General features: G+C 58.5%; 2 protein-coding genes across 5 annotated transcripts in view; one reads left to right on the top strand and one right to left on the bottom strand.

Moving 5' to 3' along the window:
- The window catches only part of DAG1 (dystroglycan 1), a 54960-nt gene extending 44444 nt beyond the window's left edge, over window positions 1–10516 (bottom strand). Inside the window, exon 1 of one of the 3 annotated variants that reach the window (XM_075053129.1) lies at window positions 10410–10516. The gene's annotated coding sequence lies outside the window, so the exon portion shown is untranslated. Of the gene's footprint in view, window positions 1–1623; window positions 1968–8205; window positions 8221–10409 lie in introns of those variants that run through there. The other 2 variants (XM_075053133.1, XM_075053130.1) reach the window with 2 other exon arrangements.
- Window positions 10517–10788: 272 nt separating this feature from the next.
- Window positions 10789–15320, top strand: MST1 (macrophage stimulating 1). Of its 2 annotated transcripts, none has more exons than XM_075053138.1 (18): window positions 10789–11000; window positions 11288–11429; window positions 11573–11685; window positions 11818–11932; window positions 12180–12316; window positions 12389–12509; window positions 12611–12729; window positions 12822–12987; window positions 13089–13219; window positions 13296–13398; window positions 13480–13616; window positions 13740–13775; window positions 13858–13969; window positions 14046–14123; window positions 14189–14335; window positions 14417–14523; window positions 14937–15076; window positions 15159–15320. In XM_075053138.1, exons 1-18 carry the CDS (start codon window positions 10949–10951, stop codon window positions 15318–15320), a joined length of 2118 nt encoding a protein of 705 aa, XP_074909239.1. In that variant the 5' UTR covers window positions 10789–10948. The 2 variants fall into 2 exon arrangements, with proteins under 2 accessions (XP_074909239.1, XP_074909240.1); XM_075053139.1 differs by having other exon boundaries at window positions 10790–11000; window positions 12825–12987.
- Window positions 15321–15333: the final 13 nt, after the last annotated feature.

Raw genomic sequence — 15333 nt, 5'->3', positions numbered from 1 at the left:
TAGCAGGCAGCGTAATTCACTTACAGCAGAAATCTCCGAATGGATCTATTCCACATTAATAGTCCACTCGAGCACTTCTGGGCAAACTGCAGCAAGCAGGCAAGTGACCTGACGCAGGTTCCTTTTCAGCCACTAAGCCACTTTAAAAGACATCTAAAAATACATTAAATGCTTTTCTCATGTGACTTTTCTATGCAAGGGACTGCTCTAAAGCCTGCCAACAGCAAATGGAACAAGACGCTGCTGCAAGACCTCTTTCCTGCACGAACAGCCTGTCTGCATCATCAACTTGTTCGAGTCCAGGAGACCAGCCTAAGATAAAAACCTGGAGCAATAAGCAGTCTGCTCGGCAGCATCAGCTACTGATGTAGCACCATTTTCTCCAAAGAGCTGCACTTCTGTTCAGAATCACCACCCAGATGGGGAGCTGCAATGTTTTACCTTGTCTCTGCTCCAGAAGGATCTTTAACTAGTTACACACAGAAGAGTTCAAATGTATACTCCTCCCAGCCAAGCCTAAAGAAGAAAAATAACTTCCCAGCTCTGCTGACACAGGTAATTCCTCTCCATTGAGGAGAGGGAAGGTAAATAGGACAACTGTTTGCCTTCAAAAGTGCTTTGCAAATCAGCTCAGCTGGCAGCTACCACAAAGCCCAAGCAGGACAACACTGGCCACTTCAATTACTCCAGCTGATCCTCAAGCCCATCTCCTTAGAGTACATTTACATCACCAAGTTTCCCACCAAGACTCTTCCTCCACTCCCAGTGGGGAGCAGACAGCTTTTCTGCCCTTTTGAGATGCGGACCTGTGTATTTACAAGCTTCTGTAGGTGCCTGGGTCTGCCTTGAACCCGAGCAGACACTGACACATAGGAAATGAAAAGTGTCTGCTCCTGGATCAGTTCAGGCTGCAGAGCCAAGCCATCTGCTTCTGCTGATACTGAGGGTGGCTCTTCCTCACTCCAAACCAGACACCCAGCCATGTGCCCAGGCAGCTTCTAGCTTCAGCTGACCTTTTCCAGTTGGCACAGCCTACAACTGCTGGTCCCAAACAGGGCTTAGAGTCAGCTGTGCAGAATTCGCTAAGAATCATCACCTTAAGTCACTGCTTAAAGAAGAATCCCAACCCTAAACACTTGGATAGGGAGTCAGCTTAGCCAGTCTGAATTCCCATATAAGACCAGAAAATAGGACTTCAGCATGTGAAGCACTCTACCCTGGGCTCTCAGCTGGCATGACCAAGCCACATACTACACCAGTCCAAAAGACACTCACAAGGAAGAGCTCTGCACCCAAACTTGCTCTCCATGATCTCCCTCATGCTGGTGAAGGACTGCTTTTCCAGCAGGATCTGAGCTGACCAACTCATCACAAAACGCAGGTATGTGCACCCAAGGCACAACGGGCAGAGGGCAGAACTGCCCCTGTTTGCAGGACTTGAGTTTCATCTTCAGGAAAAATCAAATCCTAGATCTCACTGCCTCCTCTGTTCTCTGCTTTTCTTTATGGAGCAGGGGAGAAGCTGCCTCAAACGATCTCCTGAAGCACCATATCAAGGCAATGGTTTTGAACCAGCATGTGAACAGACTATAAGAAATCCATAAAAGGTGCAAAAAGGCTTACCTGAAGTCAGCAGGATTAAGTTCGCTATACAAAGTTATGCACCTCCAGGGGAAGCTTTAGGAGTCTGCAACTGAGGGAAGAGAAAAAGGCTGGAGGCTGCCGAGCTGGGTCACGCTGGCGCAAAGCGCACAGCACCAGGATGCTGTGCGGAGGTCTGCAGGAAACAGCTTCTTCCTGTGACGGCAGGACAGTACCGCGACCCCTTTCCCCTGGGACGCCCACAGGCCAGGCGCAGTCGACTGCCAGACCGAGCTGAGCACGCAGAGCCACATCCAGCCTGCAGATCAAAAGTCACTGAGGCGCCAGCGAGCGATGCATGGCCCTACCTGTCCCAGCAGGTCCCGGCTCCAACTCACCACAGCCACTGCTGGGGCAGGGCGAAAGCAGGAGGCGGAGGCGAGCAGCAGTTGCACCATTTCCACTTGACCCAACAACTAGGAACTTTCAGGAGCGTGGCAGGCTTTGGCGTAGCAGCACAGGACCAGCATGGAAGGGAGAAGCAAGAGGAGGGTCAGGATTCCAGTTTCCAGGAATAAGGGGCATGCAGTACTATGGTACCAGTGCTGGGATACTGGTTTGAGGGGAGGGTGGTGACTGAACCACATCACAGGTCTGGAGTACTGCTTCTAGACTCCAGGAGCTCATCCACCTCTGATCGAGGCTTTTAAGCAAGCCTTCTCACGCCTAAATTAGCCATGGTAATCACCAAGTACTTCACTCTGCCACGTTCAGCAGACAGAACTGCACGCAACTTTTATCCCGGCTTATCACCATTACCACACAGGGGAACACCGCTGCCTTCTCAATGCTTTAAGCCTGCTATATACAATTGTACATCTTTGCTGGGAGCAAATGAAGCCCTTTTTCACATTCGCTTTGATTACAAAGTTTTCATGAGGCTATAAAGCCCTGTTCTTACACTTTTCTTACAGTTCACTACCAAGGGTTCGTGGGGTTTTGCATGCAGTACCATTACAACATGTTGCTTTAGCTTCCTCTGTACATTTCCGAAGGAGATTTATATTTCTTTTCAGCAATTGTTATTCTCAGAAGATCAAACTTCTTACCTCCCTAAAGGCTGACCCCTGATATTCAAACAAAATTTTATGCTAAGATGTGATAAAGTGTTTCCTGAAATAGCAACCAGCACAAGGCTGCTGGCATATGGATAAACATAAAGCACCAGCTTCACAAACACTACTGGAAGCACAAAATTCCCCACGCAGAGGACACGAAGTTTCACATTTTGGCCAAACAGCTCACTCTGGGGGAACTGAATTCATACTGTTTAAACACATACAGCACCATGGCACAGACCTTTATGTTAGATTACATGAGATCATTAGTCCAAATCACTTCTGTATTACTGCCACCAACAAAAACATTAGTGCCCAGCTGGAAAAAACACCTGATCTGACCTGGACACCAATTACAATAAGGTTTACTGCCCTATTCCTGATGCTTTATTCCACATGGGATGGACAGATCTGCATTGTGACCACACTCCAAAACTTGCAGGACCACTTACACACCCCATACCACAGCTATTCTGTGCACAAACACCACATGGCAGAAGCTTTAAATGAACTCAAAGTGAGAACTAATGAAATCAATGACAGAAGTTGTTCGCGCCTACTAAGTTCAGTTGTTGCCAGTACTACTGAAATTATACTTGCCAACACGTCTTAAAGCATGTGCTACTGTACAGCGTGCAGGAGAAAGGAAAGATGCTGAGGATTTTGGGGAGCAGATAGGCAAGAAGGTTTTGTATTTTAGGAAACGTGCTAGAGGAAGATTTGCCCTTTGAACCGGCGCAGTCTCACCCTCATCTCCAGCCAGTCTTGACCCTGTGTCTGTAGAGGTAGAAGTCTAATTTCTGGAGAAGAAGAGACACAGCTACACTGATTCTATGTATCTTTGTGATAGGATCCTGCAAAGTTTAATTCAGAGAAGGTTTTAGAATAACCACCTTTTATTCTCTAATGCAGGCCCCAGGCGCTATGAGAAAAATTCCACTAGAAATACTTCCTTTGGAGTGGGAAAACACCATGCATGGTCTGTTATGCAGGAATCAGCTCATACAGCATAGAGACCTCACACTCCACGGATGTCAAGACCTTAGACCTTCTAGTTAGTCTAAGGGACACGAACAGGGAAGCATTGCAGCCTCAAATATTCATATCATTGCAATCCCAATATAAAAATCATCATGCCAGATTTTCCACTGGCATCAAACTCTGTATTTGTAGATGACTGCAAGACCATCTTATTAGAAGAACCCCTTACTTTGGGAAAAACAAAGTAGTCACCCTCAGAGAAGGCAGATCTAGAGGGAGGGTCTTTTCCAAAGCATTCAGTATCAGCACACTCATCTTTTTCTGCCTCCTGGCTCAAAATGCCTCTCGCTATCCACCTAGAGGCCCACACCTAAAGCCTTCCTCTAGGAATCCCAAGAGACACAACACAAAGATAATGAAGATCTCACCTTACATTTCTACACATTATTTCAGCAATATTTAGAGAAGGCCTGATGAAACTTTTCCTTGCTGTAGAGGAAACTCTCAGCTAGAGACCAGTACTGAAGGGCTAATTTAGAGAATAAGTTTACAGGAGAGGCACAGGAGCCATACTGGAAAAACTCAGCAACTATTTCCATTCTGATTAAAGCGGTATTTGAATAGCATCCTGGACTGCTGAATAACCACGCACTAGAGACAGGGATCGTTTTTAATCGACTATTCTTCTTTACTCTATCCTGTAATCGAAAAGTCCCAAAGGTGGCAGACACACAAGGAAATCCTTTCGGGGCCTCATGGAAGCTCTGGGAAAAGATGCATTTCCCCAAGAGCCTGGAAGAGTCCATTTAGGGGCTGACCTTGCACAAGAAAGAAGGAAGAAGCCTGTCTGACAAGAAGCAAGCAGTGCCACCCCAGCAAGGGACCAACAGCACAGACAGCCCCCACGTTGTGATCTCAAGTTGTGACAGTGGCACAAGGCTTTCACATCACCTGTCGTAACTCAACACTCAAGTGGAAAACTGCTGGTTCAAACTATCACCCAGCCTTTTCTCACTCAAGCTCATCCAAAATCAATCCCCAGCCCCTGGGACTGATATAAAATGATCAGTATCTGCTACTGGAAACTCTCATCAAAATTACTGAATGCTAATCCCCACCCTTAAGGAACACACTTCACAGAAGATTAAGCTTTCTGAAGTCTAAATGTCCAATCTAGTTCAAAAAAAGAAAAGAGCCAGTGTGAATTCATCGCCTATATGCATTCAGCACTCGCGTGACCTGTAACTATGCTAGAGTAAACTGAAACCTCTCTCCTAATCACTTTTTCAGCCCCTGAGGAGGGAGGGGAGGAATGCCGCTCATCAGGTCCTTACCAAGGAGTATTCGAAACAAAGTATTGCAGGAAGAGGCTTCCGAGCCAATTTGTTGGAAAGCTCTGAGGAGCCAGGATCCAAAATATTTCTGAAGCTGCCCATGTAACCCTCTATGAATTGAGCCCTTCTCAGAAAGCACAGTAGAAAATACACACCATACCCTTATTTGGGGTTGCAATGACAGCAAATGCCATAGCTGAGCACTGTGGTGAGACCACAATACAAGAAAAGGGGAAGAAAGGAGAACGCATCAGCGGAAACCTTCATTCAAATGTATCTTTACAGGTCAGATGAGGCTAGGAGCCTGCTTTTCTAAAGAAAAACCCAAAACAAAGCTGACCACTGTCTGCCTGCGGAGCTGGGACAAGTTCTACTACTGTTTCCAAGCCCCACCCTCTGCATGTGAAGGTCTGCCAGAGACAACACACTTTGAATCCCACCAAGACTTACTCTGCAGGCCTAGAGGACACCTGCAGGACAGTGAAACCAGGGGGGGACAATTCAACCCTGAAGAAGAAAATATCTGTTACGGCTAAGAGCACCATCCCAAGAGAGAGCTCTGCTGATACAAAGGCTCCCTGCCTCTGAGGACGGTCTGACTCTGACTCCCCTGCTAACCACTTTGCTAAGCCAGTGAAGAAAGTGTCTAGCTGAAAAAAAGAACAATTTTATGCCAAGTTAGCACAATCAGTTGATCAATGCATCAGCTCAGCACCACAGCTGGCATGTGGGAGGACCAAGAGGGCACAGCTGAAAGCAGGGAAAGAGAAGGGCCCTTTTAAGAACATAAAACCATGAGGCTGGCCGAGGCAACCACTCATCCTGAGCTAACCCACCACTCTCCAGCACAGGGACCATGCCCACCTCTTCCTCCTCCTCCAGCCTGGGCCTTGCTTCCTCCCCACCTGCACTGCCAGGGTGTTGACCAGCTCCTTCTGGCTGGGGCATTTACAAGCTCCTTCCATGGACAATCCAGGGTACTAAGTTGCAGAAAGTTAACGGAAGGAAAAAAAAAAAAGATCAGCTCAGCAAGACGACTGCAAACACCGTAACTGCATGTCTGGAGGTCGGCCCTCTCCTCCCCGAAAGCAGCGAGCCTTACACCAGCTCAGCCATCCCACACAACTTCACCCTCTGCTGCTCACTGCGCCTCGTCCCGGGACAGCCGCGGTGGCATGGGCATTGGGACTGACATGGCCCAGCAGCAACACAGCTGAGGGGGCCACGTGGCAGAACACCATTTGGGTTAAGGTTTGTTGTGAGCTCTTCGCAGTTAGACACAGGCAAGGGCCACAGTAAGGAGCCGTGGCAGCACACGGTAGCCCAGTGGCCCCCTCTGGCTCTTGGGTCCCAGCACCCTGCCCAGGGATGGGACCCCAGATGTGAACAAGACGTGCAAGCCTGCACTACTGCCACTAGCAGAGATTCCAGGGAATTTTCTACCGTGCATAAAGCCTGGCTCCCAGAAACCAGCAGTACTGGGCTGAGGTGACCTTGAGCAGGACACAGCATTTGGGAAACCACGGTACATTTCTAGGGTGCCTTACATTGCTCGCACCCCAGCTAATAGTTTGGGCAGAAGCTACCATCAGGCAAGAAGCTCCAGCTTTAATTCAGGCCATGGTTTCAAGACATATCTGCCCAACTGAGCAGGTCACCACCAACAGAAGAGGGAGGCCCCCATTTCCTCCCCACATCCCGAACACAGCCATGCCACTCGCCTTGCCCTGTCTCCTCCTCACCAGACACCCAGAACAGCTCACAAACCATGTACGAGAGCCAGGGAGCTTTCTGCTGGTCCCCAGGCGATCAGCTCATGGGCTCAGCAGGCACTCGCAAGAGGAAGGGAGCAGCCCTGCCCGGCCGGGGGACTTGGACCATCTCCTTTGGACAGTGTTGCACCAGCAGATCATCTTGGATGCCCATGAAAAACACAACGCCAAAAAAAGTGGTAACATCAAATACATACAACCATCTTTCCCACCCACTGGCAAGCTAAAATTTTATCCCAGAAAAGCTGAACCAGAGATAGTTTAAACCAACAGATAAGCGCAGGGAGATACGCTGACAGAAAAAGGCACTAGACTAGGAAGTGCACTTACCTAGCATATTCACACAGGTTAATATATTAACTCTCCGTCCAGCAACACCTTAGTAGTTTGCTCAAACTTATTCAGTCTCACAGAACAAGCCCTAAAAGCACAGATTCTTCAGGTTGATCTTTTATTTTCCACAGCTTAAACATGGTCACAGTCCTCTGCGAATGGGGTTTAAGGTACAGAGCTCTCCAGACTGCACAAACATCCTAAGAACAAACATTTTCAGCATACCAAGAGCTCAGATATGCTAGGTCAATCCCACTGTGTTTATTTGTATTTCGCCCAAATCACTGCCGAAGTACTCGGAGCTCAAGGAGCGACAGCCTCCCACTGATTCAGCAAGAGACCAGAAGTAATTGGTAGACAGTCTACAAGCACCACAAAGAATGCTGGAGGCATTTATTTACATGACCCCTGTTTGCCCAAGGAGAATTCAGAGTTTGCAGTTTCCTCATTCAAATTAATCAATACTAGAATTAAATTCTCCATACTGTTCTTCAGCTAACAGGAGCAAAAGCACAAACCATCCAAAATCATCCCCACAACAAAACTTTCCAGATAGCTCTCATTGCTGAAAAGAGACAGAGTGTTTTACTCCCATCAGCTGGAGTTCCTCCCCAGGCTGGCACAGCACCCTGGTATCTCTCCAGGACAGTCTCATCATCTCTCCAAGGGACATGGAAAAGGCAAGGAGACACCATTCCTACTGTTGAGGGACACCAAACCTGCCAGGCTGACAACACACTGCATCTCACACCTGTGCTGTGGACACTGATGCATGAAAATTCCCACAGAACCCGGCTGCTGCGACCACATGGTCCTCTCCTCCATCAGACCCAAGCAGGACCACTGGTCTTTAGTGCAAAGCACCAAACCACCTCTCAGGCTTGTCAGCTGGCGCACTCGCACAAGCCAGGCCGCAGCAGCGCTCCCTCCGTTACCCCCTTGCTGCCGAAGTACAGCTCTGCCGACAAGAGACACGCGAGAATTCCTTCAGACCAGCCGTCCGTGGAAGACAAGTTACGGTCAGAGCTTTGAGCCAATTCCAACCATGCACTTTGCAGTCGAAGCCGGCAAAAGGTCTCACTCTACCTGTCATGCGTCCTCCTTCATTTCTCGTAGCAGCCGAGCCCAGCACACTGGGCAGTGAGAGACGAGAGGAGAAAGTAGTGGATAAGCAGCGCTTGAGCTAGCAATGAGTACCAGCCATTTCTAAAAGCAGAGAAGTGCTCAGGGTTAACAAATCCCATACAAAACCTACTGGTACACAGCGAGGCGCAGAACACCTTTACTGGTATCAGCCCCACAGCTTTTGCCAATTCTCCAGGCCTAGTATCAACAATTAAGCAGAATTTACTACTCAGTTTACACAATACTTAAAGAAATGGGTATTTCTAAGCTAGCATGTGCTGTCAACAACATCTTCTAGTTATTCAAGAATTCGTGCCAGCTCCCAGAGAAGTGAGTGCAAACTCCTGCAGCAAGAAGACGGCACGACCTGGAATCAGCCAGGCTTTGCTGATTACTCCTCTGAGTAAACAGTGGTGTTCCCAGCACTTCAGCTTGCTCTCAAGCTTCTCCCGTTGGCATACTACCCTATATTTAGGATAGAAGAGCGCAATGACAAGCATCGGGAAGAATGAATAAGTGGTTTAGGATGCTCGGTATAGCGGCAGAGACTGTGTGAAGAAACCTATGAATTAGAAACTCTTAAAGCGAGGAAAGGAATCTGTAAAGCTAAAGATGGGAACAGACAGCATTCCATATAGAAAGTTAAATAACAAATTTTGTTAAGAACAGTATTCCCAAGGCAAGAGATACTAGCGGTCCATCCAGTAACAGCAGTGAAAAGAAGCCCCTGCCTGGAGGGGCTGAGAAAAGATAGACAAGTGTTTGGTCTTTTTATACAAAAAGAGGATTTTAATCTCTTTTTGGACAGGTGAACAACATCAGTGCCGTTTTCCCAAGCCTAGGAGCCCAAAGCTCCAGGACTGAGGGAGACACAGCACCTCAGGGACTGACTGCAAACCCTGCCACCCAGCTCCCACGTCCCACTGCCTGCACCTTCCCACCCCGAGCAGCAGAGACCAGGTTAATCTCTAAGAGCGCACACGGGGAGTTTGCGACCTGCAACCCTGCAGCAAAACTTGCTAAATTCATACTTGCTGACTTGTCGGGTGCCGGAGACTCGGGGGAGCCGCTCCACAGCCTGTTGCTTCTGAGGAGCCAGGGAGGCCGCAAGGAATATTCTACATTTATGCCTTTTTTGTGCAGCAGAACTTACTTGCATTTAGCTGCCCGCCCTGCTGACCGAAGTTTGCCTGTGGGTCTGCGACGCCCGGAACAGCCTCTGCTGTTACTCACGCTGGCAGCCCCGAGACCCAAGGTCAGCCCTCGGAGCCGGGGGGGCCCCGCAGAGCCCCCCGCGAGGTCTGCCCGTCCCGCGGCGGGGCCGAGAGCGGAGGGGCTGCCCTGCCACCCCCGCCTGGGGCTGCGGCGGGGGGAGCGCACCCAGAGCGACACCCAACTCCGCCGGGTACCTGGAAACCCACCGGCGCTCCCACGGAGCCAAGCCGGTCCCGGTGAGCGGGGAGAGCCGCCGGGTTCCCGCACACCGGGCTGGGCCGAGCCCCGGGAGCCCACACGGCGCATCCAGGGACCGGCTGCCGCCGCCGCCGCCACCCCCGGCACCTGGGCCGCTCCCACCGCCCCCGCCGGCGGCTGCAGCGAAGCCCCGCGCCTCTCCCGGTACAGCCCAACCCGGCCCAGCCGCTCGGTGCCCCGCGCCGGGCCCGCTCCGCCGCCCGCCCGCCCGCCGACAGGGCCCGGCCCCGCCGGGCATCCCCGGGCGCGGCGCCCGCCCAGGCCCCGGCGGGGGGCCCCGGAGGGTGCCCGAACGGCTGCCCCGGCGGAAGGGGGGGGGGCTGGGCACCGGGCGGCGGGAAAACAACGAGGAGAAGGGAAGCGCGGCGAGCCGGGGGCAGCGGCGCCGGGGCCGGACCCCGCGGTCAGCCCGGGCTGCCGCCCGCGCCCGGCCCCGGCAGGCCGCGGAGGGCGCGCCGGGGCTGAGGCGGCGACGGGCCGCCCCTCTACCCGCGCACCGGGAGGCCCGGGCCCGCCGCGCCGCGCCTCTGCCCAGGCCGCGTCGCCGCTCCCGGCCCCGCTCCCGCTCCCGGCCCCGGCCCGCCCCGGTAGGCCAAGGGCAGGGCGGCCCTGCAGGTGCCGCCGCAGCCCCGCGCCGCCGCCACCGGGCGGAGGCCAGGCGTCCCCCCGTCCCCGTCCCCGCGGCCCCTCACCGTGCGACGGCCGGGCCCGGAGGCCGCTCCCCGCCGGCTCTCGCCGCCAGCGGCCCCGACGCACCGAGCGGGCGGCGCGGCGCGGCGCGAGCGCGACCCCGCGCGGGCACGTACCTGGGGGAGGGGCGCGGGGCGCCTAGCAACCGGCGGCACGAGCGCGCCGCGGCCAATCGGCGCCCGGCGCCCTCGCCCGCCCCGCCCCCTCCGCCCCGCCCCACCTGGCCGCGCGCGGCCCCTCCTCTCTCCCTCTCTCTCCCCCTCCCTCCCGCCCCCGCCCCCGCCCCCGCCCCGCGGCCGTCCCACGCGGCCCCGCCCTCCCCGTCGCCCCGCCCCGCCCCCTCCCTTCTGGCCCCGCTCCAAGCCCCGCCCCACACCTCCCGTCGGCCCCGCCCCCCCGCGCTCTAGGCCCCGCCCCGCCCGCCCCACGCGTGGCCCCGCCGCGGGGTGACCCCGGCCCCGCCTGGCCCCGGGCCCGCGGGCAAATATTTGCCTGGGGCCGGCCCCGCTCTCCAGCAGCCCGGGGACGCGGGGCCGCCGCCATGCTGGCCGTGCTGGGGGTCCTGCTCGCCCTGGCCGCGGCCCTGGGCTCAGGTAGGTCCCCGGGCTGGGCCGCCGTGGGGCAGCGTGGGGTCTAGACAGGCCTAGGGGCCAGGCCAGGAGCCCGCAGGCCACTGCCCTGTCCCGCGGCGCGGGGGGTGGGGGGGGGAGCGGGCATTAGGGGGCTGCAGCGGGGGCTGCGCACCCTGTAGAGCGGGGACCCTCCTGCTCCACGGGCCACGGATCCCGTGGTCCGTGGGGCAGGGATCCCCCGCTGTGCAGGGCCCGGGTGTCCCCGCCGGGCCCCCACGGGCACGCTGAGCTCCTGCCACACTCCCCAGGCCAGCGCTCGCCCCTCAATGACTTCCAGCGCCTGCGAGCCACCGAGCTGCTGGCAGTGCCCGCGGACCCACCGCCGCCGCTGCCGGAGCGGGGCTCTGCCGAGCAGTGTGCCCGGCGCTGTGCCGCCAGCCTGGTTTGCCGGTGAGCGGGACGGGTGGGAGTGCAGGGGGCCACGACACCAGGGTCACTCCGTACACTTGGGTGCCGGGTACCCGTGTCTGCGTGTGCCCCCCGGGTCCTGGCCCCGCCACGGTGCCATGCCAGGCTCCCGCTGTGCCTCCCAGGGCTTTCCACCACGACCGGCAGAGCCAGCTGTGCCAGCTGCTGCCCTGGACCCAGCACTCGCCCCACGTTCAGCTGCAGAAAAACATCCACTATGACCTGTACCAGAAGAAAGGTGGGCTGGTGCCACGGGTGGGCACGGGGACACCACAGGCGGGGCATAGGCCACGCGGCTCAGGGCTCCCCACGGCCCACGTGCCCTGGCTCGGCCCGCCGGGGCTCTGACGTGGTGCCCGGCTCTGCCCAGACTACCTGCGGGACTGCATCGTGGCCAACGGCTCCAGCTACCGCGGCACACGGGCCACCACGGAGAAGGGTCTGCGCTGTCAGCACTGGCAAGCCACAACACCCCATGACCACAGGTGCCCCCGTGTCCCCGGCTGCCCTGCGGCGCCTGCCAGTGGCCCTGGGCAGCACGGGGCAACGAGGAATGGGCTGGGGACAGCTTAGGGGCAACGGGGACAGCTTGGGGGCAATAGGGACAGCATGGGGGCAATAGGGACAGCATGGGGGCAATAGCACCGACCAGGGGTGGCACAGCATTGTGGCTGTGCCCGCCTCGGGGTGAGGGGCTCCTGGCAGCCTTCCTACCCACCCTGCTGCCAGCAGGTTCCTGCCATCCCCCCGCAACGGGCTGGAGGAGAATTACTGCCGAAACCCCGACTGGGACAAGCGGGGCCCGTGGTGTTACACCGTCGACCCCAACGTACGGCACCAGAGCTGCGGCATCAAGAAGTGCGAGGATGGTGAGTGCCGCGGCCCAGGGGCACCCTGTGCCACGTGTCGTCCCCCCACTGAGCCTCCCTGGCTGTCGGCAGCCGTCTGCATGACCTGCAACGGGGAGGAGTACCGCGGCGCCGTGGACCACACCGAGTCGGGGACGGAGTGCCAGCGCTGGGACCTGCAGCACCCACACAAGCACCCCTACCACCCCGACAAGTACCAGCCCGCAGCCCCAGGCAGCACGCAGCCGCCCTGACCGTGCCAGGTGCCGGGGCGGTGGTGCCACCCTCAACCACCGCTCCCCTTCTCTGGCCCAGGTATCCCGACAAGGGGCTGGATGACAACTACTGCCGCAACCCCGACAGCTCCGAGCGGCCCTGGTGCTACACCACCGACCCAGCGCGGGAGCGCGAGTACTGCCGCATCCGCCTCTGCAGTAAGTCCCCGCCGGTGTCACCGCGCAGCTGGGACTGGGGGTCCCGGGTGCCACCCTAACCCTGCCGCTCTGCCCCTCTCCGGCCACGCAAGCAGAGAAACGCCCGCGGCCCCTCAATGTCACCACCGGCTGCTTCAGGGGCAAGGGTGAAGGCTACCGGGGCCGGGTGAACATCACCGTGTCGGGGATCCCCTGCCAGCGCTGGGATGCCCAGACCCCCCACCGACATAACTTTGTGCCCGAGAAGTACCCGTGCAAGTAAGAGCGGGGAGGGGATGTGCCCGGGGAGGGCGGCGGTGGGCAGCACCCATGGACGTGGGCTGGGGGGGCGGGGGGCACCCACACGGCCTCTCCGCCAGGGACCTGCAGGAGAACTACTGCCGCAACCCCGACGGCTCCGAGGCACCGTGGTGCTTCACCGCCCGCCCCACCATCCGCGTCGCCTTCTGCTTCCACATCCGCCGCTGCCCCGACGAGCTGGGTGCCCAAGGTGAGCCCCCCCCCGCCCCAGGCACCTGCCCCCGGGGTGCCTGCCGGGGGTGCCAGCCCTCCCTGCCTGTCCCCAGAGTGCTACCACGGCCACGGCGAGCGCTACCACGGCCACGTCAGCAAGACGCGCAAGGGCATCACCTGCCAACCGTGGGCTGCCCAGGCGCCCCACGTGCCCCAGTGAGTGTGCGAGGGAGCGTGCCGGGCAGCCAGCGTGCGGGGACGGGGATGGGGATGGGGATGGTGACTTCCTCCCGGCAGGATCTCGCCCGTCACCCACCCTGGGGCACACCTGGAGGAGAACTACTGCCGCAACCCCGATAACGACAGCCACGGCCCCTGGTGCTACACCATGGACCCCCGCACCCCCTTCGACTACTGCGCCATCAAGCCCTGCTGTGAGCCCCTACCTGCGCCCCTGCAGAGCTGGGGGGGGTCCCCGGCCACCCCCTGGGGTGGTTTTGGTCCCCCCAGGGTGCCTGGATCCTGCCCCGGTGCCACCCTCTGCTTTCTCTCTGCAGCTGGCAGCACGGTGCCCTCTATCCTGGAGAGCGCAGGTGGGGGTCCATAGGTGCCAGGTGGGTGCCACGGGGTGGGTGCCAGCGGCGTGGCACCGGCTGACGCCTGCCCTGCCCGCAGACGCGGTGGTGTTTGAGCAGTGCGGCCGGCGGGACGAGAGGCTGCACTGGAAAGGGCGCATCGTCGGCGGCCAGCCCGGCAACTCACCCTGGACCGTCAGCATCCGCAACCGGTGAGCGGGGTCCCCGCTGGCACCGCCACGTAGCCAGTGTCCCCCACCCCGGGAGCTCACCCTCCCGTCCCCGCAGGGCCGGCGTGCACTTCTGCGGGGGGGCCCTGGTGAAGGAGCAGTGGGTGATCAGCACACGCCAGTGCTTCTCCTCCTGGTAAGGCCGGGGCCGGGGCGTGGGGTGCCGGGAGCCCCCCGCACCCTCACATCGCCGTCCCGCAGTGACGCTGACCTGACGGGCTACGAGGTGCAGCTGGGGACGCTCTTCAAGGACCCCGGCCCCGGGGACCCCGACCGGCAGACCATCCCCATCGCGCGGATCGTCTGCGGCCCCTCCGAGTCCCAGCTGGTGATGCTGAAGCTGGCGAGGTGAGCGGCCGCGCCCCGGCCCCCGCCGCGCCCCACTGCTGGCTGGGCTGGCACCGCGTCCCGCTGCCCCTCTCGTCGCAGGCCGGCCGCTCTGAACGGGCGCGTGGCCCTGATCTGCCTGCCGCCCGAGCGCTACGTCGTGCCCGCCGGCACCGTCTGTGAGATCGCCGGCTGGGGGGAAACCAGAGGTACCTGCCGCAGGCAGCCCCTGCCAGGGCGTCCCCTTCGGTGGCATCCCCTGCCCGTGGCATCCCCCTGCCCGCAGCATCCCCGTGGCCCTGGCATCCCCCTTCCATGCCGTTTTCCTGCCCACGCCATTCCCCAGCAACAGCATTTCCCTGCCCACGGCACCCTCTGCCCACGATATCCCCCTTCCACAGCATCCCCCTGCCCGTGACATCCCCCGTCCGTGCCAGGCCCCACCGACAGCATTCCCCTGCCTGCGACATCCCCTGCCCATCATATCCCCTGCCCGCAGTACCCCCTGAGAGGGCACTCCTCCTGCAAAGGCATCACCTTGCATGCTGCGTGCCCCCCTGCCACGGCATCCCCCTGCCACGGCATCCCCCTGCCCGCTGCCCCGCGTGCTCGCTGCCCGCAGGCACGGCGGACGGCAGCGTGCTGAACGTGGCGCGGCTGCCCGTGCTGGCCCACGGCGAGTGCAACGCGGCGCTGCGCGGGCGCCTGAAGGAGAGCGAGCTGTGCACCGCCCCGCTGCGTGCCGGCGTGGGGGCCTGCGAGGTGAGCCGGGTCGCGGGACCGCCGCCTCAGAGAGCCCACGGGTGCCAGCACCGGGGGTGACGCCGCTCTCCGGGTGCCGCAGGGAGATTACGGGGGGCCGCTGGCCTGCCTCACCGCCGACTGCTGGGTGCTGGAGGGGGTGATCACCCCCTCCCGCGTCTGCGCCCGCACTGACCAGCCCGCCCTCTTCATCCGCGTCTCCCTCTACGTCGACTGGATCCACAAGGTGATGAAGATGGGCTGAGCCGGCTCAGCCC

Source organism: Buteo buteo, chromosome 21 (genome assembly GCF_964188355.1).
Source record: "Buteo buteo chromosome 21, bButBut1.hap1.1, whole genome shotgun sequence".
Lineage (NCBI taxonomy): Eukaryota > Metazoa > Chordata > Aves > Accipitriformes > Accipitridae > Buteo > Buteo buteo.
Note: the sequence above shows the minus strand (reverse complement) of the source record. Positions and strands in the feature narration are given on the sequence as shown.

Bases quoted from the DNA above. Each gene is read 5' to 3' on its own strand.
- MST1 (XM_075053138.1), top strand. From the start codon at position 10,949: ATGCTGGCCGTGCTGGGGGTCCTGCTCGCCCTGGCCGCGGCCCTGGGC. The intron at 13,617-13,739 runs GTGAGCCCCTAC...TTCTCTCTGCAG, and splicing joins CTGCGCCATCAAGCCCTGCT to CTGGCAGCACGGTGCCCTCT. The intron at 14,524-14,936 runs GTACCTGCCGCA...CGCTGCCCGCAG, and splicing joins CGGCTGGGGGGAAACCAGAG to GCACGGCGGACGGCAGCGTG.